This window comes from Lepidochelys olivacea (genome assembly GCF_965140295.1).
Source record: "Lepidochelys olivacea isolate rLepOli2 genome assembly, chromosome: 2".
Classification (NCBI taxonomy): Eukaryota; Metazoa; Chordata; order Testudines; family Cheloniidae; genus Lepidochelys; species Lepidochelys olivacea.
The window spans coordinates 270,587,074-270,615,065 of NC_140412.1; the positions used below are offsets into that span (position 1 = coordinate 270,587,074).

At 48.0% G+C, this 27,992-nt stretch overlaps 1 protein-coding gene across 2 annotated transcripts; it reads right to left on the reverse strand.

Annotated features, from left to right (window-relative positions):
- Positions 1-1,282: 1,282 nt before the first annotated feature.
- LOC311515916 (stonustoxin subunit alpha-like) lies at positions 1,283-27,922 on the reverse strand. 2 transcript variants are annotated; one of them, XM_084619421.1, is made up of 5 exons: positions 27,784-27,922; positions 22,549-22,680; positions 13,443-15,497; positions 7,655-7,830; positions 1,283-2,443 (listed from the first exon to the last, which is right to left on the reverse strand). In XM_084619421.1, exons 2-5 carry the CDS (start codon positions 22,643-22,645, stop codon positions 2,414-2,416), a joined length of 2,358 nt encoding a protein of 785 aa, XP_084475547.1. In that variant the 5' UTR covers positions 22,646-22,680; positions 27,784-27,922; the 3' UTR covers positions 1,283-2,413. The 2 variants fall into 2 exon arrangements, with proteins under 2 accessions (XP_084475547.1, XP_084475546.1); XM_084619420.1 differs by lacking the exon at positions 1,283-2,443 and having other exon boundaries at positions 7,160-7,830.
- Positions 27,923-27,992: the final 70 nt, after the last annotated feature.

Here is a 27,992-nt window from a genome sequence, read left to right on the forward strand (position 1 = left end):
CTATGAGATCCATATTGAATCTGCAATAATCAGAACTTCTATCAGTCACCTGGGTGGGCACCCGGAAAACTATCATGATGGAGGAAAAGAAAAAATCAAAAATACATGTCTAAGGCAACAACCAGAAACCACGAACAGAAGGAAAAAAGAAAACACTTATAGTTAAGGCCCTACTTGAATTGCGGGATGATTGTCAAATAATTGCGGCTGAGTTGTGGACAAGACATGGAAAATTGCGGAAAAATAATACTGGACCTTTATTAATTGCAGTAATGTGGGAAACACCTCTGAGCAACCCAGAGAGAAGATGTGAGCAATCATTTTAGCACAATGGTATGGGCTGGTCCTGAGGCAAGGTTCTGCCCTTTGTAGTCTTTTATTTTATTTAGAATAAATGTATGATGTGATCCTACATCACCATGGGTCTGGCTCTGGTTGCCACAGAGTCAAGCTGAACAGACGGACAGTCTCCTCTGCTACCTGCTTCAAATTTAGAGCCTCTCGGAGCACAGGAAGACCATGGAGAGTGACACACACACACACAAGTACCACGTCTAGTCTGTTTTACATGTTTTCTTAGGGTCACAAGCAAGATTATATTTACCCAAATGTGATCGGGGTCCTAGTGGGGAGCTAGCTGTGGTCACTCAATTAGGGTGAACAGCAAAGAATGGGGCAGCCAAACCCAAAAAGCTGGTGGATATTCTAATACTTAGATTTACCAAGACAGCATAAAACAGCTTCTTTCTTACAAAAAGAAAAGGAGGACTTGTGGCACCTTAGAGACTAACCAATTTATTTGAGCATAAGCTTTCGTGAGCTGCAGCTCACTTCATCGGATGCATAAAGTAGAAAGTACAGTGACGAAATTTTATATATACACACAGACCGTGAAAAAAACTTACATTGTAAGGAGAGTTATCACTTAAGATGACCTATTACCAGCAGGAGAGTGGGGTGAGGGGAGAGAAAATCTTTTGAAGTGTTTCAGAGTAACAGCCGTGTTAGTCTGTATTCGCAAAAAGAAAATGAGTACTTGTGGCACCTTAGAGACTAACCAATTTATTTGAGCATGAGCTTTCGTGAGCTACAGCTCACTTCACCGATGAAGTGAGCTGTAGCTCACGAAAGCTCATGCTCAAATAAATTGGTTAGTCTCTAAGGTGCCACAAGTACTCATTTTCTTTTGAAGTGATAATCAAGGTGGGCCATTTGCAACACATTTCCAGGAGTTAACAAGAACGTCTGAGGAACAGTGGGGGGGCGGGGAGGGGGAGGAAGGAAGGAATAAACAAGGGGAAATAGCTTCACTTAGTATAATGACTCAACCACTCCCAGGCTCTATTCAAGCCTAAGTTAATTGTATCCAATTTGCAAATTAATTCCAATTCAGCAGTCTCTCGTTGGAGTCTGTTTTCAAAGTTTTTTTTGTTGAAGGATCGTCACTTTGAGGTCACAAATCGAGTGACCAGAGAGATTGAAGTGTTCTCCGACTGGTTTTTGAATGTTATAATTCTTGACATCTGATTTGTGTCCATTTATTCTTTTATGTAGAGACTGTCCAGTTTGGCCAATGTAAATGGCAGAGGGGCATTGCTGGCACATGATGGCATATATCACATTGGTAGATGTGCAGGTGAACGAGCCTCTGATAATGTGGCTGATGTGATTAGGCCCTATGATGGTGTCCCCTGAATAGATATGTGGACACAGTTGGCAACGGGCTTTGTTGCAAGGATAGGTTCCTGGGTTAGTGGTTCTGTTGTGTGGTGTGTGGCTGCTGGTGAGTATTTGCTTCAGGTTGGGGGGCTGTCTATAGTCAAGGACTGCCCTGTCTCCCAAGATTTGTGAGAGTGATGGGTCGTCCTTCAGGATAGGTTGTAGATCCTTGATAATGCGTTGGAGAGGTTTTAGTTGGGGGCTGAAGGTGATGGCTAGTGTCGTTCTGTTATTTTTTTTGTTGGGCCTGACCTGTAGTAGGTGACTTCTGGGTACTCTTCTGGCTCTGTCAATCTGTTTCTTCACTTCAGCAGGTGGGTATTGTAGTTGTAAGAATGCTTGATAGAGATCTTGTAGGTGTTTGTCTCTGTCTGAGGGGTTGGTTGGCAAATTCGGTTGTATCTTAGAGCTTGGCTGTAGACGATGGATCGTGTGGTGTGGTCTGGGTGAAAGCTAGAGGCATGTAGGTAGGAATAGCGGTCAGTAGGTTTCTGGTATAGGGTGGTGTTTATGTGACCATCGCTTATTAGCACTGTAGTGTCCAGGAAGTGGATCTCTTGTGTGGACTGGTCCAGGCTGAGGTTGATGGTGGGATGGAAATTGTTGAAATCATGGTGGAATTCCTCAAGGGCTTCTTTTCCATGGGTCCAGATGATGAAGATGTCATCAATGTAGCGCAAGTAGAGTAGAGGCATTAGGGGACGAGAGCTGAGGAAGCGTTGTTCTAAGTCAGCCATAAAAATGTGAGTGGTTGAGTCATTATACTAAGTGAAGCTATTTCCCCTTGTTTATTCCTCCCCCCCCCAGCCCCCCACTGTTCCTCAGACTTGTTAACTCCTGGAAATGTGCTGGAAATGGCCCACCTTGATTATCACTTCAAAAGGTTTTCTTTCCCCCCACCCCACTCTCCTGCTGGTAATAGGTCATCTTAAGTGGTCACTCTCCTTACAATGTAAGTTTTTTTCACGGTCTGTGTGTATATATAAAATCTCGTCACTGTACTTTCCACTTTATGCATCTGATGAAGTGAGCTGTAGCTCACTTATTGCTTATGCTCAAATAAACTGGTTAGTCTCTAAGGTGCCACAAGTCCTCCTTTTCTTTTTGCGGATACAGACTAACACGGTTGCTACTCTGAAAACTTTCTAGCTATGCGACACACCAATCATATATAAATCCTACAAATACCCATGCCCAAGTTATAAATATAGTCATACTCACATCCTTAAAGATATTCTTAGAGTCTGATGGATTCCTCACCAATTGAACATCAGTAGAGGGATGGCTCCTGCTGGGAATTTTCCCTTGACTACTCCCAATTTTACTCAGTCTGGGAACCCTCATTTATATTGTAATTTTGACTACATCTGACACACTTCCTTATGCACGAAGGTGTCAACCCTCCTTTTTCCTTATCTGTATTTCCACACCCCATAAATATTGGGGGTACCCTATTTTTCACAGGTTGTCTGTAGTACCTCTTATTTTCATTAGCATCTATACACAGCATGTACTCTGCGGTCAGGACACGTGTTGTAAATGATGTTACAATAAGGTATCTTGTGATCTTGAACAGTACATTGCAGCTGATTTTCTGCCACATCACCTGTTGGCACATCTTTCCAGTAGTCTTGTGATCTTACTGGCATAGGGTCAATCTTTGGTCACTTAGCCCTGGTCTACACGAGGACTTTAGGTCGAATTTAGCAGCGTTAAATCAATGTAAACCTGCACCCGTCCACACGATGAAGCCCTTTATTTCGACTTAAAGGGCTCTTAAAATCGATTTCCTTACTCCACCCCTGACAAGTGGATTAGCGCTTAAATCGGCCTTGCCGGGTCAAATTTGGGGTACTGTGGACACAATTTGACGGTATTGGCCTCCGGGAGCTATCCCAGAGTGCTCCATTGTGACTGCTCTGGACAGCACTCTCAACTCAGATGCACAATTGTTTGCCTTTGCTCTGACGCAGGGAGGGGCGACTGACGACACGGCTTACAGGGTTGGCTTACAGGGAATTAAAATCAACAAAGGGGGTGGCTTTACATCAAGGAGTAATTTCAGGCAGGACTTCACGGAGGGTTCCAATAAGAAATGGTGCACCTAAGTTATTGTTCTTATTGGAACAAGGAGATTAGTCTGGCCTCTGATTGATATATGGCTAGATTTACCTCGCTGCACCTTCTCTGTGAGTGACTGCAGTGTGACCTAGAGGAATGAGTCCCCTAGATGGGGGGTGGGGGGGTGGTTTGCAAATGAGTACAAAACAAATCTGGTCTATTTCTTGTTTTGATACACTCCATCTATCTTTTACATCTTCTTGTCAGCAAGTTAAGGAAGTATGGGCTGGATGAATGCACTATAAGGTGGGTAGAAAGCTGGCTAAATTGTCGGGCTCAACGGGTAGTGATCAATGGCTCCATGTCTAGTTGGCAGCCGGTATCAAGTGGAGTGCCCCAAGGGTCGGTCCTGGGGCCGGTTTTATTCAATATCTTCATAAATGATCTGGAGGATGGTGTGGATTGCACTCTCAGCAAATTTGCGGATGATACTAAACTGGGAGGAGTGGTAGATACGCTGGAGGGGAGGGATAGGATACAGAAGGACCTAGACCAATTGGAAGATTGGGCCAAAAGGAATCTGATGAGGTTCAATAAGGATAAGTGCAGGGTCCTGCACTTAGGACGGAAGAACCCAATGCACCGCTACAGACTAGGGACCGAATGGCTAGGCAGCAGTTCTGCAGAAAAGGACCTAGGGGTGACAGTGGACGAGAAGCTGGATATGAGTCAGCAGTGTGCCCTTGTTGCCAAGAAGGCCAATGGCATTTTGGGATGTATAAGTAGGGGCATAGCGAGCAGATCGAGGGACGTGATCGTTCCCCTCTATTCGACATTGGTGAGGCCTCATCTGGAGTACTGTGTCCAGTTTTGGGCCCCACACTTCAAGAAGGATGTGGATAAATTGGAGAGAGTCCAGCGAAGGGCAACAAAAATGATTAGGGGACTGGAACACATGAGTTATGAGGAGAGGCTGAGGGAGCTGGGATTGTTTAGCCTGCAGAAGAGAAGAATGAGGGGGGATTTGATAGCTGCTTTCAACTACCTGAAAGGGGGTTCCAAAGAGGATGGCTCTAGACTGTTCTCAATGGTAGCAGATGACAGAACGAGGAGTAATGGTCTCAAGTTGCAGTGGGGGAGGTTTAGATTGGATATTAGGAAAAACTTTTTCACTAAGAGGGTGGTGAAACACTGGAATGCGTTACCTAGGGAGGTGGTAGAATCTCCTTCCTTAGAGGTTTTTAAGGTCAGGCTTGACAAAGCCCTGGCTGGGATGATTTAACTGGGAATTGGTCCTGCTTTGAGCAGGGGGTTGGACTAGATGACCTTCTGGGGTCCCTTCCAACCCTGATATTCTATGATTCTATGATCTTTGGCTGGCAGCAGACGGTGCAGAAGGACTGCATGCCATCCACATCTCATGACTGCTCGGCAGAAGATGGTACAATAGGACTGCTAGCCATCCTCATCTCTTGCCTGCCCAGCAGAAGATGATGCAATAGGACTGCTAGCAATCCGTATCGCCTGCCTGCTCACCATAAGATGGTTCAATAAGACTGACTGCAGGACTAAAGAGAATGACCTGATCAAGTCACTCCAAATTTAGTCCCTGCGCCCATGTCTGCCCAGGCGCTCCTGATCGACCTCACACAGGCCACCAGGAGCACCTCGGACATGACGATGACGGCTACCAGTCATACTGTACCGTCTGCTGCCACAAGGCAATGGGTTGCTGCTGCGTAGCAATGCAGTACCGCGTCTGCCAGCACCGAGGAGGCATATGGTGACAGTGCGCTGAGCGGGCTCCATGCTTGCCGTGGTATGGCGTCTGCACAGGTAACTCAGGAAAAAAGGCGCGAAACGATTGTCTGCCCTTGCTTTCACGGAGGGAGGGAGGGAACGGGGGCCTGACGATATGTACCCAGAACCACCCGCGACAATGTTTTAGCCCCATCAGGCATTGGGATCTCAACCCAGAATTCCAATGGGCAGCGGAGACTGCGGGAACTGTGGGATAGCTACCCACAGTGCAATGCTCCGGAAGTCGACTCTAGCCTCGGTACTGTGGAAGCGCTCCGCCGAGTTACTGCACTTAATGCACTTAGAGCATTTTCTGTGGGGACACACGCACTCGAATATATAAAATCGATTTCTAAAAAAACGACTTCTATAAATTCGACCTAATTTCGTAGTGTAGACATACCCTTACTCATGTCAAGCATTCTTAAACCTTTGGCCGAGTACGGCTAAGCTGAAATCTGACAGGCCTCAGCCTGCAGGCCTTGCATTTCAGCCATGCTGCACTTATATACCTAATGCTACTTATCACTCTTATACTTCTATAATCCTACCATTGAAATCTAGTTAGCATACCTTAATTAGAAGTAACTTAGTATCCGAGTTAATCATTACATCACAACCATAAATGGATAATAAAATGACCTAACTGACTAACTTGCCCCCTCAGACTGTGCAAAGGGCCCATGCTGCGAGTGGAGCAATTGTCCGTGTCTCAGCTAGAAGCCCCCTGATGAGGACGTGGAGACAGTGCAGTGAGCTGCCAGCCTTGTGCCCTGACAGGAAGAGGGGGTGGAGATGCCGGGCGAGAGCCCTGGTTTTACTTCGCCCCTTTCAGACAGTGAGCACCACGGGGGATTCTGGCCAAGACCGGCACAGGGCTCAAAGGGCGGAGCTCCTAGTGCCCATTCTGCAGCTGAGCTTCCAGTCGCAGTGGTTCTTGGCGCGGGGATCACACTGCCAATGGCATTCTAGCACTGCCTGCAGATCCCTCAGCTTTCCACCATCCGCGCCCATGCAAGCTCCAGCCAGAACCATCCCACAGACTCATTCTAAGGGATCCATTTCTGTCACATGTACCGGTGCATTGAGCAGGCTCCGGACAAGGATCCTGCCCTGGGACAGAGACTCTCAGGCCAGGTGGGCACTACAAACTCACATCGGTATAACTACATTGCTCAGGGGTGTGAACCCTCCTAGCGACGCAGTTAACCTAACCCCTGTGTAGACGGAAGAGCATCTCCTGCCAACGTAGCTACCGCCTCTCAGGCAGTGGAGTCACCATGCTGACGGGAGAATCTCTGCCATAGTAACATCTTCACGAAAGCGCTACACCTTTAGACATGTAGACAAGCCCCCACTGACTCCACAAGGAGAAGTACTAAACCCTCACTGCTGCAAACTCATTTCAAGATCTGTGTACTTTGCAAGGTAGCTGACCCTCCCGCGTCTAGCTATTCACAGTGTTATCCATCCTCTATCCCTCTCCAGTCCCCCCGCCAAAGTTCCCCTCTCCCATTCCCTCCTTCCCACTCCCTGGAGGTACTTTTTCTTTCCTCTCCCCACCCCTCTGCCCCCCACCTTTCTCTGACCCTGTTCACGGATATAATCCTACAGAACCATACAGCATGAGAACAAGCAGACTGGGCAGTCACTGCAGGACTGTGAGATGGGTCTAGCCTGCTCTGTATGGTACTGACAGGGCCCCGGGCTACCCTGAGTCTCAGGGATGGATGCTCAGCTGGAATCCTCCACCCCAGACCCAGAAGAAAGGGAAGATTTTCTCCCCATTGAAAGAAGCCTGTGGGAAAGTGAAGATCGGGGCCAGATCATCAGCATAATTAAATGCCACCAACCCCCCTTCATAGTCCAGAGAGACCCGGATCCTGCTGGGTTCTCTACTCAAGGACAGGCGGGTGACAGGCGAGGTTTGAGCCCGATAGTCTCTGGCATTGCCCCATTTCTGCACCACCCAGACCCCATTCTCGGGGGTAAAGCCAACCTCTTCCTTCCTCAGCACAGACTGTCTAGCTACCCCCACAGCCCAGTCTCCGGCTACTCCTCCCTTCACCTTCACCTGCCAGGAATGTTTCCCCGAGGTGAAGCCCTCAGAGCCCACCACACTCAGCAAATAACGAAATCTCTCCGGTTTGTAAGGCAACGTCTGGCTCTCATGTCCCCGGCTCACGGTTCTTCGATCATCAGACAGGACGAGCTCAGGATGTGCCGTGTCTGGATCCAGAGTCACATTCGCTGGGGAGAGACAGAATCAGAGCGTTATCGGCACACATGGGTCAATGACAGAGCGAAAGGATCGGCTGGGCCAGACCTGAGCCTCAGAATCTTCCCCCCTGCACTCACCCACTTCGGAACAATACTGTGTAACATATATGTATGCCAGTCGGTGCTGCTCTCTATACAGCTAACTATCGACACAGAGAGAGAGATAACATGGCAAAAATACTTCACTAACGCAGCGTTAAGATGCCTGGTGAGACCTTGCACCCCTCAAGAAAGTCAGTTCAGCAAAACTGAATCTTGTGAATGCCGGGACATAGCGAGTTCAGGTAAACACCTTCGCAACCTTAACTCTGCCCTCTGGAGCTGGCAATGGCCTCTGGGAATTATCTGCATGCACTGCAGCTGTAATCCCTGTGGTAGGTGCTGCTGTACTGAAGGGTGGAGGAATAAATTGAACCATCTTGGAAGATCTGTGATTGGGATAGGAGGTGATCTGGGTGACTGTGGCCCTCTGCGTGTGTGTGTGTGTCCCCCTCTCTCCCTGGCCCCTGTGTGGGTGATCAAAGGAAAGAGGTGCCTGTCTACCTTGGGAGAACCAGGATGCCTCGTTTCAGTGCTGCGCTGGGCAGGCTGGTGTCCCTCGTGAGGCACAGGGCTCCTCTTGCCATGGGGGGGCTGGGCGATGAGTGTGGAAGGTGAGTTTAATGCAGGGTCAGGGAAAGCAGGGTGTCAGTTGGCATCGTGTGCATTAGGGTGAGCTGACTGTAAAAGGAGTTGCAAGATTTAGCAGCTGTGGTGTTCTTTCTGTGGCGTGGGCTGAGATCGAGCGTAGGGCAGGCGTAGGGAGCTCCTGCTCAGTACAGTGCAAAGGCAGAGCCTGAGTATGTCATGGGTGTACTGAGGCATGGCTTGAGTGGGCAGAGTTAAGGTTGTGTGTTAAGGCATGTCCCTTAGCTCTGTATTTCCTGGTTTTCACAAGTTTGAGTTTTGCTGCACTTGACGTTCTGGAAGGCGCGAGTTATTGCCAGGCAGCCTCAGCTCTGGGCTAATGACGTTTCTGACATTTAATTTCTGAGTTTTTTTAACAAAAGGAGAAATGTTGCTAGTAGGAGAGAGCGGCCATTCTGGCCTTGTAAAGATCATATGCATGCCCTCCCCCCTACCCCATTTATCCACCTCCCCATAACGTCCTCTACCCTTGCTGAACCCCAAATGCTCTCCCCCATCCCCTGCTCCAATCTCGCCCCTCCAAGCAAACATTCATGTGTCCAATTTCCCCCCCACAAAATACTTTGAGGATATTCTGTGACCCAGGGGACTCTTGGTGCCAACTGGCAGAGGGTCCAGGGGTACACGAAGTTTACAGGGATCCCCTGGGACGGGTATTTACATTCTAGTTCACCAAAGAGTGTCACGTAAGTCTCTACAGAAAGCCTGTGTCACGCTGGTCATTGTAATCATTGCGGGATGTGTGTGCGGATAATGTGTAAGGAGAGGGGTGTGTATGTTGGCAATCGTGTCCTTGAAGTTAAAGGCAGATCACCCAGAGGTAGATGCCTGAAGGCAGTTCCACCAGACAGGAGGCAGGAGACACGTATCACCCTCGCTGACTATGGTGAACTGTCTCTCACAATGACAGTGTATTTGCATACGGAGTCAAATGCTAATGAAGAAATTGTGGGGACTTCAGGAGAAGACATTAACAGGAAGAGGTGAACAGCTGGGGTGGGGGAAGGGGGTGGAACCCTGTTTTCAGGTGAAGAACAAAGGACTGGTCTAATATATCTGTGGATACAGACGGATGCCCAGGCATCCTTCATCTGGGAAGACAAGCTGACAAAGGGCTTGGTCTTAGGAAAGGAAGGTCTCGGCCTTCGGGATTGAAACGTGCCGTGAGAAGGTCTTTGGGTGAGCAGGACCTTATTAGACAAGAGGCATCTTGTTAGTTAAGTTGAGGCTCTAGGATGTGTGTGAAGATTTTAGTTGCTATATAACCTTAGTCTCCGGTATTTCTGCTGGCTTCATTTCAGTCTGTGCTCCATGTTAAATACACGTATACATGATTTCTGTATAAACAAATCTAAGCGCCATGTGTTAAGTGGAACTGTGTTCTAAGGTCTAACTAATAGGCTGGTGTGTTCTGGGAACAGTGGGTCTGGTAATTCTGTGAGTGTCCTGATTATCAGGGGCTGGACACGCTGGGGGATGCTCGGAGGACTGGGGGGTTGGAGTGTGGCTATCGCTAACCCGTGTGAGGGACAGTGGAGCCCGCACAAGCTGAACGGGGAGTGCTTGTGTTGCCCTGCAGCTGGTGGTATCAGGGAGCTGACCCATGGCAGGCACAGACAAGACGACCCCATGCTAAGGGCAGGTGGCAGCGAGGTGCCTCACAATCCTGGGCACCCCCGGGAAGCGTTATACATTTCCCAAAATAATAATAATAAATATTTTTTTTTAAAACCAATGGGCAGATTTAGCAACATGCCTTTTGCCTTTGAGCTTTTTCCAGATTTCTGCCCTAGGTGGGCTTGACATTGGCTGGGTGGACTCAGGATCAAAGGCTTGCTTCTTATCCCCTTGAGTTCATCACAGTTTCAGGGTAACTGCTTCTGTATTCACCCTTCACAGTTCTTCCAGGCACCCTCTTAAAGGTTTTGGACTCCCAGCCATCACCTCTCATGGGCAGAGATCCACGTCTCACTCCCGCCTGACTTGGGCTTTTAAGGCTGCACAGCTCCCCGCCTCACCCCGGGATATCCCCAGCAAGCCAGACTGCCTAAACAGGCCAGGGCCTACGCTTTGCTTTCTCTCTGAAGACAACAAGCAGTGTATTGCCCACAGCTATATGTTTCCACACAGCTCCTTCTAAGCAACCACGTTTCTTCTTTTAGATAAAAGCATGACAGAGAATAAATATTAAAACAATAAAGCTCGAAAGCTGACCTGAGATTTCCCTGTCCCCCCAACTCCAATCTACAGCTCTAGAAGGTTTTAGTCCTTCAAACCCCACATCTGGATATTTCCCAGGGTTTGAAGTTTAGATCCAGAACCAGAGCAATGGCTGGGCAGATCAGCCATATCTTTATCCAACTCTGGCCTTTGATCTTCGCCTTCTGTAACAGGTAATCAACAGAAAAAACCCTCCCCTCAGAGTGTAACTTCAAAAGGCTGGATTTTTGCATTGACCAGAGGTAAGTAATTTGCATTAACCTCGCCCTAGGGACTCCCCAGGAAATCCGCTTAATATTTATTGTCCCAAAAGTCCATACTTGTCTGGCACATTTTCAATACAGCCTTTTGAACCGCCATGTCTTACATCCATCACATCTCCTCACTAGAGAGGTTATACACAATCCTGGCCCACAGCAGTACATACAGTTAGTACAATAAGATCTTTCAGTGATATTGCAGGAAATTGCCCTATCTACAGAGCCCAAGGTCAGCTCCCAGACTGCTGCGCTGGGCATCACAACATGGGGAATAGATGGCCAGCCCTCTGTGGAGAAAGAGGTGGTTAGAGACTATTTAGAAAAGCTGGACGTGCACAAGTCCATGGGGCCGGATGAGTTGCATCCGAGAGTGCTAAAGGAATTGGCGGCTGTGATTGCAGAGCCATTGGCCATTATCTTTGAAAACTCGTGGCGAACGGGGGACGTCCCAGATGACTGGAAAAAGGCTAATGTAGTGCCAATCTTTAAAAAAGGGAAGAAGGAGGATCCTGGGAACTACAGGCCAGTCAGCCTCACCTCAGTCCCCGGAAAAATCATGGAGCAGGTCCTCAAAGAATCAATCCTGAAGCACTTACATGAGAGGAAAGTGATCAGGAACAGTCCGCATGGATTCACCAAGGGAAGGTCATGCCTGACTAATCTAATCGCCTTCTATGATGAGATTACTGGTTCTGTGGATGAAGAGAAAGCAGTGGATGTATTGTTTCTTGACTTTAGCAAAACTTTTGACACGGTCTCCCACAGTATTCTTGTCAGCAAGTTAAAGAAGTATGGGCTGGATGAATGCACTGTAAGGTGGGTAGAAAGTTGGCTAGTTTGTCGGGCTCAACGGGTAGTGATCAATGGCTCCATGTCTAGTTGGCAGCCGGTGTCAAGTGGAGTGCCCCAGGGGTCGGTCCTGGGGCCGGTTTTGTTCAAGATCTTCATAAATGATCTGGAGGATGGTGTGGATTGCACTCTCAGCAAATTTGCGGATGATACTAAACTGGGAGGAGTGGTAGATACGCTGGAGGGCAGGGATAGGATACAGAGGGCCCTAGACAAATTGGAGGATTGGGCCAAAAGAAATCTGATGAGGTTCAACAAGGATAAGTGCAGGGTCCTGCACTTAGGACGGAAGAACCCAATGCACAGCTACAGACTAGGGACCGAATGGCTAGGCAGCAGTTCTGCGGAAAAGCACCTAGGGGTGACAGTGGACGAGAAGCTGGATATGAGTCAGCACTGTGCCCTTGTTGCCAAGAAGGCCAATGGCATTTTGGGATGTATAAGTAGGGGCATAGCGAGCAGATCGAGGGACGTGATCGTCCCCCTCTATTCGACATTGGTGAGGCCTCATCTGGAGTACTGTGTCCAGTTTTGGGCCCCACACTGCAAGAAGGATGTGGATAAATTGGAGAGAGTCCAGCGAAGGGCAACAAAAATGATTAGGGGTCTGGAACACATGAGTTATGAGGAGAGGCTGAGGGAACGGGGATTGTTTAGTCTTCAGAAGAGAAGAATGAGGGGGGATTTGATAGCTGCTTTCAACTACCTGAAAGGGGGTTCCAAAGAGGATGGTTCTAGACTATTCTCAGTGGTAGAAGAGGACAGGACAAGGAGTAATGGTCTCAAGTTGCAGTGGGGGAGGTTTAGGTTGGATATTAGGAAAAACTTTTTCACTAGGAGGGTGGTGAAACACTGGAATGCGTTACCTAGGGAGGTGGTAGAATCTCCTTCCTTAGAAGTTTTTAAGGTCAGGCTTGACAAAGCCCTGGCTGGGATGATTTAATTGGGGATTGGTCCTGCTTTGAGCAGGGGGTTGGACTAGATGACCTTCTGGGGTCCCTTCCAACCCTGATATTCTATAATTCTATGATTCTGTCCAGCTACAGTGGAAGCTCTCCACCTCCAGAGTCTCTTGGCTCCTCTGTCCACACATGCTCAGTATGATCCCCTTAGTTCATGAGCAGTACTACCTGTCCAATAATGCTCTGAATGTTGCTCCCTCAAATGATCTCAGATTTGGATCACTGACCCTAGCCAGTGCCCCCTGAGGCACATCAAATTTCAAGGCAATCCATGTAACCATGACAATTTTAGAGCACTTAGAAGAGTGAAGATTTTCACAGGAAGCTGGTTGGTACCTTAACTTGACCAGACCTGGCAGCCCAGTATCATTTGTACAGTCCCCAGCAGATCCCGGTGGTTGGGTTGGGCCCTGTATGCATTACTTCAGTTCAAATATTAAATTGCAAGAAATAGTTTTATTCTGAAGTCACGCCTACATTACACACTTGGGACATCTCAATTTTTCTTCCAAAGATAAATATAGTTTTACCTGAATGAACTACTCCAAAGTCCTGTGTTTGGGGTGGGAAGAAGTATAGAAATGCAAATATATTTAAATATTACCTTTCTTTAGGGTTGAGATGCAAGTCTCTTCGCTTGGGTCACTCACAGCCCCATCCTCACACACAGCCGAAACCCGGAATCTGTAGGGTGTCTCAGGACTCAGTCCATCAATGCTATAGAACTCGGTTCTCTTTTCTGTCCTTCGTTCCAGCCATTTGTCTTTCCCCTCCTGACTTGTATCTCCTGCCTCCTCTTTATATTCCACCTTATACTCCCTTATTCTGACTCCATCTCCAGTGACACTTGGACTCTCCCAGGTGAGGGCGATGGCAGATGAATCTACAATAACTGTTACGGGCTTCCCAGGCGGGCTGGTAAGAGGGAGAGTCTTCACAGGATTACTCACATCGCTGCTCTCGCTGAGCCCTGGTTTGCTCACTGCAGCGTATCGGAACTGGTACTCGGTGTTTGCATGTAGCCCTGTTACTGTGAATGTCTCTTGCGTGTTATTTACATTCACAGCCGTCCAGTTCTCCTGTCCTACAATTCTGTACTCTGCCCGATAGCCGGATATCTCAGCCCTTCCATAGGCTGCTGGGTTAAACTTGAGCTGCACACGGTCATGTTTGATTCCATCAATCAGGGGAGGAAGAGGCTTTGATGGAGGCTCAAAGTTGGTGCTGATCAGCTCTCCCTCCTCATACAGGTAAATGGAAGTGCCTGGATTGTCCTTGTCTGGAACAGAGGACACAATGAACCGAATCTTCCCGTTAGATTTGTTGACACTGACAAAATGTGAAAGGGACTTTGCAGATTTTCGAGCTTTTTTATATATTTCTTTTCCCTCAAACCACACTTTGGATTTTGGTTTCTCAGCGACAGAACTGGCTGCTGCAGGATCATGAGTTTCCTTTATATACTGGGTCTGAAGCCACTGTTTTAAATCTGATAAATATGGCTCCTCTTCATGCAGTGAGGTGAATGTAAAGGAGACGATAAAGTCAAGCTCAGGGTCGAGTACTATTTCATCTAGTTTACTCTGAGAGGACACCACTTTTACATTGCTTAGGATCTTAAGGTAGGAATTCACATAATTCATCTCTTTCTCCTTTGTACCCAGAAATTCACTGAGTCTCTGAGTATTGAACGGTGACTGGTTTTTACATGATAAAATATCCACCAGAGCCCCTTCCTCTTTTCCACCTCCACGGATTAACGGTAAGAGTCCTGCTAGCTGTTTCTGGAAAGTCTGTCTGTGTTGCTTACACAGATCTCTGAACTGCTGGATTTTCAGCTTGATTTCGGGGAAGCTTGTGGCAATCGGACTCTTCACCATGTCATTGCATTGCATGTTTACTTCTGCCAGTTCCTCCATAGCAGTCTGAGCATCAGAAATCAGTGTTAAGCTGATCTCACGCACCAGCTGAGCAGCTCTGGAATCCAGCTTGGTCAGCGGGTACAGCCAGACTCTCACTGGTACGGCCTTTTCCCCGCTGTCACCCAGCAGCTTGGGGAGGGTGGAGTATATTTGCATGGCATCTTGGAAATTAGTTGGATTTCTCTCAAGAGCAAAATCACCATGGAACTTGCAGTTAAATTTTGCAGCATTTAATTTTTCCTTTTCATCCATTTTGACAGCTCCTTCCCCTTCTATGGAAAACATGGGTATCTTTTTAATTGCAATCTGCAGCTTTCCCTCTATCTCACGTACATTCTCAGAAGAAGAAACTTCCCGATCAAACACGAAGAAAGCCTGAGCCCCGTACAGCACAGCCGTGACTACATGGGTGGCCGTGCCTTGGTCAAATACAGCAGGATAAGAGACATTCTCTGTTCCTAAATGGTTCATAGTTAGTTGCTCAAACTTTGTTGTGGCAGAGTACTGGAGAGTAACTCTGGCCTGTTGTTTGGATTTTTTGGTGTCATTTAAGTATTTGGCAGATCCACTTACTTCAACCAGCCCCCCCAGGAAACTGGCCTTCAGCGAGGCTGTGACATCGAGGGCACTGGCCTTGTCTTCAATGGTGTCGGATGCGATGATCTCAAATTCAGTCTTGGGTTGTGGTTTTGTGTTTACATCCTTGCGAAGCTGTTCCAGGCCCCACAGCGTGATCCCTGAAATAGTAGAGACAGACACATGGTAACGTAACTGATAGATGCACAGGACACAGAGTGTATCCATGTTTTAATTGTGTCTCGTTTCTGAGATTGAAAAATAACCAGTGACGGACATCACATAAACTGACCTGGTAACATACAAACGTGCCAAGTCAAGGCTGAACTCCACCCCTAACAACCTTCCCTTGCCCCCGGCTTCTTAGAGGACTTTGGAAGATGTGATCTTTTCTGATTTTTTTTTTTAATAAATCCCCCTTCAGAATGACTGAGTTCACTCCCCCCTCAGGAGTACACTGTCCCAGGTAGCAAGTGCTATAGTTATGATTGAAATGTCACTTCCATTAGAAACATCTGGTTTCTTTGATTTAAGAAGCTAGGAATTGCCATGGTTGACCTGATCCGTGATCCATCTAGCCCAGTATTCTGTCTCTGAGAGTAGCCAGCACCAGATCCTTCACAGGAAGAGGCAAGAAACCCTACTATATTGTTGGAAAATCTGCCCTCGTGGAGGTCTCATTGATCTCTAATAGTTGGAGATTGGCTTAAATCTTAAGTATAAGGTTTTATATCCCTTTCTAAACTTTCTTTTCATTGTTATAATCCCCGTATTCTTGTTACCCATATAAACTTCCAGTCCCTCTCAATGTCTAATCCTGGCCTCAGGACATGGAGGTGAGACGAAGGCAGCTGGGAGATGAAGGGAGTTAGCCGGCTGAGTTTGCCAGTGAAGGCAGGCAGGGAGGTAGGGTTTTTCTTTAACTTGAAGGCACTGCACAAGGAAGAACGTGCAATGCTGCACTGCCAACACCACTGCTCGCTCTTCATCTGCCTGCACCTGTGGGGCCCTGGCCAGACGGACATCCTGACTGGAGGCTTCTACCCAGATCCTCATCTTCACTTGCAGGGAATGCAGCCTGCATGTCCCTGCTGAAAACAGCCAGGAAGGGGGAACCAGCTGGTGTGAGAGGTGTCTGTTGGTGGAGTCCCTCAGGTAGCCAGTAAGAGAGCTGCGGGAGGAGGTGGCTCATCTGTGTAGCATCCAGGAGCGTGAGGACTTCATCACCAGGATGGACGTGGAGACATCCGGGATGGAGGACGCTAGCTGACTAGGGATGACGACAGAGGCACCAGAAGAGGAAGAAGACCCGGATGCTCTGCAGAAAGGAGACTGGCTGCTGGCCACCTTAGACAGCAGGCTGTGCTCCACTCCCCACCCCGGCCCGCCATCCATCGAGGTCACGAACTGGCACGCTGTACTGGCCACAGGAGGAGAGGAGCAGACTCCAGTGGCTGAGGAAGAGGAGTCACCTGCTCCCAAGACTGGGAGGCTCACGGCCACCACACCCACCAGGAGGGGACGTAGGGTGGTAGTGGTCAGAGCTCCCTGCAGAGAGGGATGGAAGCCTCCATCTGCTGAGCTGACCTGACGTCCCAGGAGGTGTGCTGCCTGCCTGGAGCCCTCACCCCAGGTGTTCTGGAAAGGTTGCCAAGGCTCGTCCAACCATCTGGCTGCTGCCGCACACTACGCATCTACGTGGGCACTAATGATACTGCCAGCCTGACCCTGCGCAGTGACTCCTGGGCTCTGGGAGTGAGGGTGAAGGAGTCACGGGCGCATGTTGTGTTCTTGTCCATCCTCCTGGTTGAGGTTAAGGGCCCGGGCAGGGACGCACACATCCTGGAGATGATGCATGGCTGTGCGGGTGGTGTCAAATGGTGGACTTTGGGTTCCTAAGTCACGGGAGGCTGTTTCAGGAAGGAAATCTGCTGGGAAGAGATGGAGTACACCTGACCAAGAAGCGGGGGAGCATCTTCGAGCACTGACTTGCCAACCTAGTGAGGAGGGCTTTAAATTAGGATCAAAGGGGCAGGTGACAAAAGATGACAGGTAAGTATCAAAAAAGTGACCTTCACAGAGGGCTAGATGTTGCTGGGGTGAGTGGGAGGTGGAATGGAAAATTTACATTCGGGTCATAGGAGCAACAAGCGGGATAACAGAGGGGGAATCTGCTAAATATCTTGTCTATACAAAAAGGCAAGTTGTATGGGGAATAGACAGGAAGAGCTGGAAGTCTTAGTACATAAGCTAATTTAGTATTTAATTGGCATCACTGAGATTTGGTTCGATAAATCTCATGACTAGAATATTGGTGCATAGCATGTTCAGGATGGAAAGGTAAGCAAAAAAGGGAGGCGGGGTTGTACTATACATCAAGAGTATAGACACTTATGCTGTGGTCCAGGAGGTAAGAGGCTGACCCAGTTAAAATTCTATGGGTACAGATAAAAGTGGTCAGGGGAAAACAGGGGTGATGTTATGGTAGGGGTCTTCTATAGACCATCAAATCTGGAGGAAGAGACGCATGAGGCATTTCTAGAGCAAATAACAGAAATATCCGTACCACAAGACCTGGTAGTAATAGGGGACTTCAACTACCCAGACATCTGTTGTAAAAGTAATCCCACAAAACACAAAGTGTCCAGTAAGTTCTTGGAATGTGTTAGGGACAACTTCTTGTTTGAGAAGATGGAGGAAGTAACAAGGGGGCAGCCATTTTAGACTTGATTCTGACTAAAAGGGAGGAAATTGGTTGCAAATCTGAAAGTAAAAGGCAATTTGGGTGACAGTGTTCATAAAATGATAGATTTTATTATTTTAAGGAAAGGGAAGAGTGAAAAGAGAGAATAAGACAATGGACTTCAAAGGAATAAACAGACTTCATTAGACTCAGAGAACTCTTCAGTAACGTTCCTGGGAAGAAAATCTAAGGAAAAAGAGGAGTTCAGGAGAGCTGACAGTTCGTAAAAGAGACGGTATTAAAGGCACAGCTGCAAACTATTCTGATTTGAAGGTAAGATAAGAAAAATAGCAGGAGGACAATATGGCTTCATCAGGAGCTCTTCAGTAACCTGAAAATCAAAAAGAAACCCTACAAAAAGTGGGAACATGGATGAATTGCTAAGGAGGAGTACAAAAGAATAGTATAAGCAGACAGGGACTAACTCAGAAAGGCTAAGGGACAACATGAGTTACACCTAGCAAGGGACATAAAAGGCCGTAAGAAGAGGGTTTGTAAAAATATATTAGGAGCAAAAGAAAGACGATGAAAAGTGTAGGTCCACTATTTAGTGTGGAAGGAAAGCTAATGACATCAAGAACACAGAAGTGTTTAATGCCTACTTTGTTTCAATCTTCTCTAAAACAGTAAATTGTGACCAGGTGCTTAATACAATTAGAATTAATAATAAGGGGGAAGGCACACAACACAGAATAGCAAATGAACAGCTTAAAGAATATTTAGATCATTAGATGTATTCAAGTCAGCAGGGCTTGACTAAATTCACCTTAAGGAACTAGCTGAAGCAGATCTTGGATCTGTTAGTGATTATCTTTGAGAACTCATGGAGGATGGGTACGGTCCCAGAGGACAGGAGAAAAGCAAATATGGTACCTATCTTTAAAAAGGGAAACAAAGAGGACCTGGGGAATTATAGAACAGTCAGCCTACCTTCAACCCTGGAAAGATACTGGAACAAGCTATTAAACAATCAGTTTGTAAGCACCTAGAAGATAACAGGGTAATAAGTAATAGCCAACATGGATTTGTCAGGAACCAATCATGCCAAACCAACCGAACTGCCTTCTTTGACAGGGTTGCTGGCCTAGTGTTTAGGGGGAGAAGCAGGAGACATGATAGATCTTGATTTTAATACGGATTTTGACACAGTCCCACGTGACATTCCCATAAGAAACTAGAGAAATGCGGTATCGATGAAATTGCTATAAGGTAGGTGGGTAACTCGATGAAAGGCTGTGCTCAGAGAGTAGTTATCAATGGTTTGCTGTCAAACTAGGAGGATGTAGGTAGTGGGGTCCTGCAGGAGTCTGTCCTGAGTCTGGTGCTAATCAGTATTTTGATCCATGACTTGGATAATGGGGTGGAGAGCACACTGATACAATTACCAGATGACACCAAGCTGCAAGCACTTTGCAGGACAGGATTAAAATTCAAAATGACCTTGTTGATTTCAGATCAATTCTCCAGTTTATAAAGATGAAATTCAACAAAGACAAATGCAAAGTACTACACTTAGGAGGGAAAAATCAAATGCACAAATACAAGACGGGGAATACTGGCTAGGCAGTAGTACTGCAAAAAGAGAACTGGGGTTATAGTGGATCACAAAGTGATAGGAGCCCACAATGGGATCCAGTTATGCAAAAGGCTAATGCCATTCTGGGGTGTGTTAACAGGAGTAAGACACGGGATGTAGTTGTCCCGCTCTTGACAAAGCCCTGGCTGGGATGATTTAACTGGGAATTGGTCCTGCTTTGAGCAGGGGGTTGGACTAGATGACCTTCTGGGGTCCCTTCCAACCCTGATATTCTATGATTCTATGATTCTATGATTCTTCTCGGCACTGGTGAGGCTTCTGCTGGAGTATTGTGTCCAGTTTTGGGTGTCACACTTCAGTAAAGATGTGGACAAATTGGAGAGTCCAGAGGAGAGCAACAAAAATGATAAATGGTTTAGAAAACATGACCTTTGAGGATAGGTTAAAAAAACAGGTATGTTTAGTCTTAAGAAAAGCAGACTGAGAGGGAACCTGATAACAGTCTTCAAATATGTTAAGGGCTGTTATAAAGATGACAGTGATCAATTGTTCTCCACATCTGCTGAAGGGAGGACAAAAAGTAATTGGCTTAATCTGCAGCAAGGGAGATTTAAGTTAGATAATAGGAAAACTTTCTAACTATGGGAGTAGTGAAGCTCTGGAACAGGCTTCCAAGGGAGGTTGTGGAATCCCCGTCACTGGAGGTTTTGAAGAACAAGTTAGACAAACACCTGTCAAAGGTGGTCAAGGTGCACTTATTCCTGCCTCAGCACAGGTAGCTGGACTAGATGACCTCTCAAAGATCCGTCCAGCCCTACATTTCTGTGATTCAGTGATATCTAGGGGCAGAGAGTTCGTCATGCTAATCACGTTGCTTTAAAATGTATGTCCTTTTGTTGTTTAAATTAGGTGTATTTTAATTTCATAGTGTCCCCTTGTTCTTGTACTATGAAAGAGTAAATAGCTCCTGCGTATTTACCTTCTCTAACCCATTCATTCTTCTGTATCCCTGTAGCAATTTCCCCTTATTCTTCTCTCCATATGAAATATTTTGTTTTGTCAATCTCTCTTCCTGTGAAATTCTCCCCAGGCCTCTAGTTATTCTCATCATCACTGTCCAAACCCCCCCGGTTTCTGTTATATCCTCTTTGTGATGGGATGGCCAGCACTGAACACACATTGCAGGGGAGGGTGGCCCATTGATTTATATGTAAGCAGGGTTTGAATGAGCTCTCCCCTGCCAGCTAGCTGGGGAGGGGGAAAGGCTTCAGGACAAGACTGTATTCACATGAACACACCCCCTCTGCCAAGGTATCCAGCAGACAGAGCTGTGTTGCCAAAGTGATCAGCTCTGGCTGGTGTTGGGTTAGAAATCACTTTGTATTGAATGAGCATAAGCTTTCGTGAGCTACAGCTCACTTCTATAGCTCACGAAAGCTCATGCTCATATAAATTGGTTAGTCTCTAAGGTGCCACAAGTCCTCCTTTTCTTTTTGCGAATACAGACTAACACGGCTGCTACTCTGAACTTGTATTGAATGCAGGGGTAATGAAATGTTGTTATCCTGATTGTAGGAGTAAAGGGCAGCAGATCTGTGCTTAGCCTGTCCTGTTTGAGGGGGTCACCCTCAACTGAACTGAATTGGCTAAGCAGGAGTTTCGGATGCCAGAGCCCTGTGAAAGTAAGAAGGGGTGGGGGGCAGGTGTCCCTGCTGGGAAGTGTGGGTTCTGCCTAAGAATCATAGGCATGGTTTAACTAGCCCCTTGCTACTGTTTAAAGATAGAGCTAATTAGCACTCTCGAAGTGAGCTGTTGCACCTCTGAAGTCTGGGTCCTCACTGACCAAGGACAGCCACTGTGAGTGGGGTGGGGTGGGGTGGGGGAGAAGGGACAGACCCGTTGAAGAAACTTTTGGTTGTAGAACTCAAGAACCTGAGGCAAAAGACCCTGCCCAGCGCACTCTGGGGTGGGGGGTTGCTCACGGTTTTAGGGTTATGAATCCTGCTTGCAGCGTGATCCCAACTTAATGTCCGGTGACTTCCCTCCTTTCATTCAAAGTTTCTTTTTTGCACTCAGGCTCTGTGCGTGGGAGGGGGGTAGGACAGCCTCTTCGAGGCGCCCAGGGGTGTGTGTAATTGTCCCGGGTTATTGGGTGGGAGCTTGTACCGGTTCTGTGTTGTACTGATTTAACTGGGGATTGGTCCTCCTTCGAGCAGGGGGTTGGACTAGATGACCTTCTGGGGTCCCTTCCAACCCTGATATTCTATGATTCTATGATTCTAAGGGAACCCCTGGATATTGAATCCGGCCCTGGTTGCTGTCAATGTCCCCTGGCAGAAGGGTTACCTGTATAATGCCATTGGAATAGCTCTGATGGCATTTTCCATCCCGTTCCTCAGGCACCCGAGCACCCTGTTCACGGCTTGGCCTGCCACTGGACACAGAGTGGGTGTTTTCACTGAGCTGTCCACAGCGATGCCAGGCCTTTTCCGGGAGCGGGGGACAGTTCATATGGGTCACAGTGATGTGTGTGAATAGCTGAAGTTTTTCCTTCTAATGGGTCCCCTCATGCCCTGAAGATCTGTGTGTAGAGAGGACCCTTCTCACCAGGACCTCACCTGTCCCATGTGGAAATGGGGGGATGAGCCAGCTCGGGGGCACTGTCCCCCTTTCCTAGGCCGACTGCCATGCGGGTGGGGCTGCAGAGATATCGCAGTGGCAGGGGAGTGGATGGAAAGTTTCTCCTTTCTCCTAGTGCAGCCAGTGCTGTAAGGAGGGTCAGCAGGACAGTACCCGGGCAGGTTTGGATGCCCTTTGTTTTTTCCCCAACTCAAATCCCAAACCCAAATGTTCCTAAAAGAAACAGGTGCCAAATGCTTCTTTTTTCTGAAACGCTAAGTTGGGCCCCGGGCTGCCCCCGGGTGACAATTACCTGGGATGAGGGAGTCCTTGCGGCAGTCGTACAGCATCCCCAGCTGGAAAGGGCGGCCCAGAGCCGGCATCGCAATGGTGTCATCTGATCCGGCCATTGTTACACACCCAGATGCTCTCTCCTCTGTCTGACCTGCAAGAAAGAACTGGGGTTACACTTAAGTTTCTGGGAAGCAGATTTAGAATCGAGTCACTGGCTTCAGTCTTCAAACCTTTTTCCGAACGTTGCCTTGGTTTTAAAAGAATGATGGATCTTCTAGTCTCCACAGGGGACAGGAGAGGAAGAAAGTCACTCAGAGATTTACCTCTCCCTTTTCTCGCCTCAGATTATGAATTCTAAATTTTACATTTCAAAGTAATTGTTCCTTTTAGGAAGAATGGGAAATAGTTATAATTTGATGCAATTTAGAGAGATGTAAGCCACAAAGCAAAACAACTGTTGTATTTTGCTGCTCTCATGTAAGATCCCAGACGTATTGAAAGAACGCTGTGACATGCCAGCAAGCTGGATGTCCTGATAGGGGGCTAAATTGCAGCCAGGGAGCCATAAATACCTGCTGCCCAATGGTTAAGAAGAGAGGCGACAGCTCTTACTTAACGCAAGCCAGAGTATGCCTATGAAGCAGGGGTGAGCAAACTATGGCCCGCAGGTCGAGCCGTTTTAAGCTGGCCCATGAGCTCCCGCTGGGGAGCAGGGTCTGGGGCTTGCTCCGCTCTGGCGCTCCAGCTGGGGTGCCGGGTTGGGGGCTGCTCGAGCTGGGGCGTCGGGGGCCGCACCACACGACTCTCAGAAGCGGCCGCGTGGCCCTGCTTCAATGGTCGGGGGCTGCTCCACACATATGAGCCAGAGAAGGGACACCCCCCTCCCGCACCCCAACCCCAATTTTGTGTGCATTCATGGCTCGCCATACAATTTGTATTCCCCGATGTGGCCCTCAGGCCAAAAAGTTTGCCCACCCCTACTTTAAAGTCTAAATAAAATCGTACACCTTGCAGGCCTTGCACCGTGGAATAGAGCAGGAACATCTGCCAATAGATATAGCATAAGGAAATCTCCCTCTCCGAGACCATTCCCAGAGGAGCGTTAAAGGGAACGGCTCCATTTCATGTCTCTTACCTATACTTACAGAACCGCAAGCCACCCACCAACTGTCTTCCTGTTACACGTTTACCCCAGAATCCATCACACCAGCCTCCTCTTGATATGTGCCCTACAGAGGGTTGTTTTAAAGTTTAATCTCAGCGAATGTATGAACTCAGGCCTTGTCCACATGGGGGTACGTTGGCACTGAGTTGACGCACACTAGTAGCTGCGCACTACATAAGCCATACTCCTAGCATGCGCACGGGACAGCTGTGCCCTCTTTCCAAAATGCCGTACCCCACAATTGTAGCTGAGAGATTTCAAACGATTTAGTTTCAGAGTAACAGCCGTGTTACTCTGTATTCGCAAAAAGAAAAGGAGTACTTGTGGCACCTTAGAGACTAACCAATTTATTTGAGCATGAGCTTTCGTGAGCTACAGCTCACTTCATCGGATGCATACCGTGGAAACTGCCAATTTCCACGGTATGCATCCGATGAAGTGAGCTGTAGCTCACGAAAGCTCATGCTCAAATAAATTGGTTAGTCTCTAAGGTGCCACAAGAACTCCTTTTCTTTTTGCAAATGATTTAGGAAATTATTTGCCTAGTATTAGGAATTGTCACTGATTTATACTTAGCAGTATGAAAATGTGATTGTTAGCTTATATATGAGTAAGTCTGTGAGTCTTTCATGGAGGTCCTGGAAGTCACAGAGTCCATGACTTTCCAGGACCTCCATGACTTCTGCAGCTGCAGCGGCTGGTGCAGCTGACCCTGGGGCTGCCCCAGCACCTGGGTGACCCCGGGGCCAGCCACTCTGGCCACTGCTTCGGCGGCCCCAGACAACTGATCCCGGGCCCTGCCACGGAGCAGCAGTCCAGGAGCAGCAGCGGTGGGGCCCCGGGTTCCCCCCCCGCCTGGAGGAGCAGCAGCGGCGGTGGGGCTACTGGCCGCCACCCCCCCAGGAGCAGCAGTGGCTGTCGGAGCACCCCCCCCAGCAGAGCCTCCCCTGGAGCACCCCTCCTCCCCCAGCACCTAAGATTTAGTGAGGGGCATTTTTAGTAAAGTCACGGACAGATCATTGGCCGTGACTTTTTTTTATTGCCCTTGACCAGTCTGTGGCCTTTACTAAAAATACCCATGACTAAATCATAGCCTTATATATGAGCATTCAGAGAAGTATAATTAGTTGGTATTATTAAGCTGTGGTTTGTTTCGGGAACAATAGAACATAGGACTGGAAGGAACCTCCTGGGTTGAGTCCAGTCCTCTGATACCGTAGGCAGCCCCGTCATATCGTCCCGTTCCTAAACTTACCAAACTCCTTCTTAAAACTAGTCCGTCTGCCCCCACTATTCCTATTGGACGTCTGTTCCACAGCCTCAACCTCACTTCCACTTCGTTTCGGGGGGCTGTTCATAGCGCTGATTTTGACAAATAAATCTCTGTTTTATTCTGGGTCCCGGTTCCCTCAGGGATGCTCCTCTGGTTGAGGTCTATCCTGACAGGTGTCATCAGCTGAGACTGATGAAGTTAAGCACCCCCCCTCCCCACCTATGTGCAAAAACCTGTTGGTATCACAGCAATTTTCAAGGCAGTTGAGTGTGCAGGGGGATTTTAGACTGCTACACAGGAGGAGAGTTTCAACCTTGACTGTCGTGGAGCTACTGCCCCACTAAAATCTAGGTTCAAATGCTGCCCCCTTTGCCATGTGTCACGGGGTCCAGACACCCCAAGGGCAGAACAGGGGGTCCGAACCCCTAAGAACAAGCAATGGATTCAAAGGATTGTGTACAATGCTATTGTGTATAATAATGTTGAGTGAGCTCTTTTCTGAAAGCCTGTGATGTTCTCTACTCACTGATCACTGTGCGAGATGGATCCAGACTGTGGTTAGGGATTTATGTATCGTGTATGTAGAGTCTGGAGCTGGTTCCTAAAGCTTCATCTCCCGCTCCCAGTAGGGTGGTGGCCAGCCAGGAAGGGAGGAGCTGCCTCCCCAGCCAGACAAGACTAACCCCCAGCACCTCGCATTGTACAACCCAGGAGAGACAAATGATGGGTCTCTAGTGTGCAAACGGTGTGGAGTGTGTCCCAAAGTGAACTGAGAACTGGGGGGCTGGTTTCAAGCCTTTGGGGTGAGGAACTAGAGGGGAAAAGGTCTGGCAGTGAAGAACTCGGGGTAGGCGGATTTGGGGATGCTTGGGACTGGAAGGGCTGGTGGGGTCACCCTGCAGGGATAACGAGGCTGCTGGAAGCCAGGGTGAGACCTTTCTGCCTGTGGGCTGGATGCTGGTGCCAGGGCTCCGAGCCAGAGCCACACAGGATTAAGGGACCCACGGTCACAGGCAGATGGTGACAGACCCCCTGACTGCTCTGGGGGATCCCCAGAATGTCACACCGCGATATCAGAATGTTTCACATCCAGGCTCGTGCTGTGTCTTGTCACTATTCCCTGTATAACATCAATACAGATTAACCCTCTCTTTGCCACCCTCTCAGCTGCAGCCCGTGGCCAGACTCATCCCACACTGGCACGGCGGCTGGTGCAGGGGGGTGGCTCGTATGCTCAGGGGTGCCTTAACTTGTGCCCTGCCTCAGTGCTTCCTCTGGGCCATTGCAGAGATGTAAGAATGCCCCTGCCATGTCTCCTCCAGCCCCTGGCGCACCCCAGAACACCCCGATACCCCTCTGTGCTGGGGTCTTGGAGAGGGGGCCTAGGGGCTCTCTGAGGTGGGGGTTGTCATAAATATAAAGGGAAGGGTAAACCCCTTTAAAATCCCTCCTGGCCAGAGGAAAAATCCTCTCACCTGTAAAGGGTTAAGAAGCTAAAGGTAACCTCGCTGGCACCTGACCAAAATGACCAATGAGGGACAAGATACTTTCAAAAGCTGGGAGGAGGGAGAGAAACAAAGGGTGTGTGTCTGTGGGTAGGCTGCTTTGGCCGGGGATAGACCAGGAATGGAGTCTTAGAACTTTTAGTAAGTAATCTAGCTAGGTATGTGTTAGACTATGATTTCTTTAAAGGGCTGAGAAAAGAACTGTGCTGAATAGAATAACTATTTCTGTCTGTGTATCTTTTTTGTAACTTAAGGTTTTGCCTAGAGGGATTCTCTATGTTTTGAATCTAATTACCCTGTAAGGTATCTATCATCCTGATTTTACAGAGGTGATTCCTTTACTTCTATTTCCTTCTATTTCTATTAAAAGTCTTCTTGTAAGAAAACTGAATGCTTTTTCATTGTTCTCAGATCCAAGGGTTTGGGTCTGTGGTCACCTAAGCAAATTGGTGAGGATTTTTACCAAACCTTTCTCAGGAAGTGGGGTGCAAGGGTTGGGAGGATTTTGGGGGGAAAGACGTGTCCAAACTATGTTTCCCAGTAAACCCAGTTAGAGTTTGGTGCTGGCAGTGGATATTCCAAGGACAAAGGATAAAATTAATTTGTACCTTGGGGAAGTTTTAACCTAAGCTGGTAAAAGTAAGCTTAGGAGGTTTTCATGCAGGTCCCCACATCTGTACCCTAGAGTTCAGAGTGGGGGAGGAAGCTTGACAGGGGTATTATCCAAGGGGCTGTATCAATATCTTCTACTGTATCAAAATCTCCAGCTTCCCTGCTTTCACCTCATTCCCCTCCTGTCTATCACAAATGCTGCTGCTAAAGTCACTCCCTCTCCAAGCGCATTCTGTCCTCCTCACTTCCCCTCACTGACTTCTGGCCTGTTACCACGTTCAATCCAAATTCTGTGGGCCTGAGCCCCATTGCCCTGCACCTTGTCACCTACGCCAGCGCAAAATGGATGTAAAGCGTTGCCCAGCAGGAACGAAAGTGCTTCACACCCCAAAGTACACTGGTGTAATTCACTTCACAAGGGGCCGGGTGACAGGAAATCAGAGTCACTGAGCAGAGTCCAGCCTGTTACATGCGTCATCTCCCTGTATCCTGCTTCCTTGGTTTCATCTCTCGCTCTCTCTCTCTGTGGCTCAGTCTTACTGCGTTCTCTTTTTATTATATAAGTCCCCAGGACGTGCAGGTGTCTGTTACCGAATCACCAACTGACCCTATGGCTGTAACCTTCCTCCTTCCGTGCCCTTCCTTTCAAGTCCTTCCTTCAAATGGAGCCAAGTTTCAAACTCACACACAACACGGTACCTTGGGGCTGCTAATTCAGCTCGGAGACCCAACGTGTATTCATCCTTCAGGGGCTGCTGGTCCCTGCGGCCTGTACGCCGTCCACCAGAGCTGTGCGGCTTTCACAGAAAAGTCAAACTTTCACATGGTTTCGGATTCTGTCTTACACAGTTAAACTGTTTCCGTTTCACTTTCTATTTGGGGTCACACCCAGGAGCTGTAGGAGGAGT

What these genes read in the sequence shown, in the direction of transcription:
- LOC311515916 (XM_084619420.1), bottom strand. Translation starts at nt 22,645, where the DNA reads ATGGCCGGATCAGATGACACCATTGCGATGCCGGCTCTGGGCCGCCCT. An exon ending in CAAGGACTCCCTCATCCCAG is followed by an intron (nt 15,498 to 22,548) that starts GTAATTGTCACC and finishes CTACTATTTCAG; the next exon opens with GGATCACGCTGTGGGGCCTG. An exon ending in CATCTCAACCCTAAAGAAAG is followed by an intron (nt 7,831 to 13,442) that starts GTAATATTTAAA and finishes GTCTCTCCCCAG; the next exon opens with CGAATGTGACTCTGGATCCA.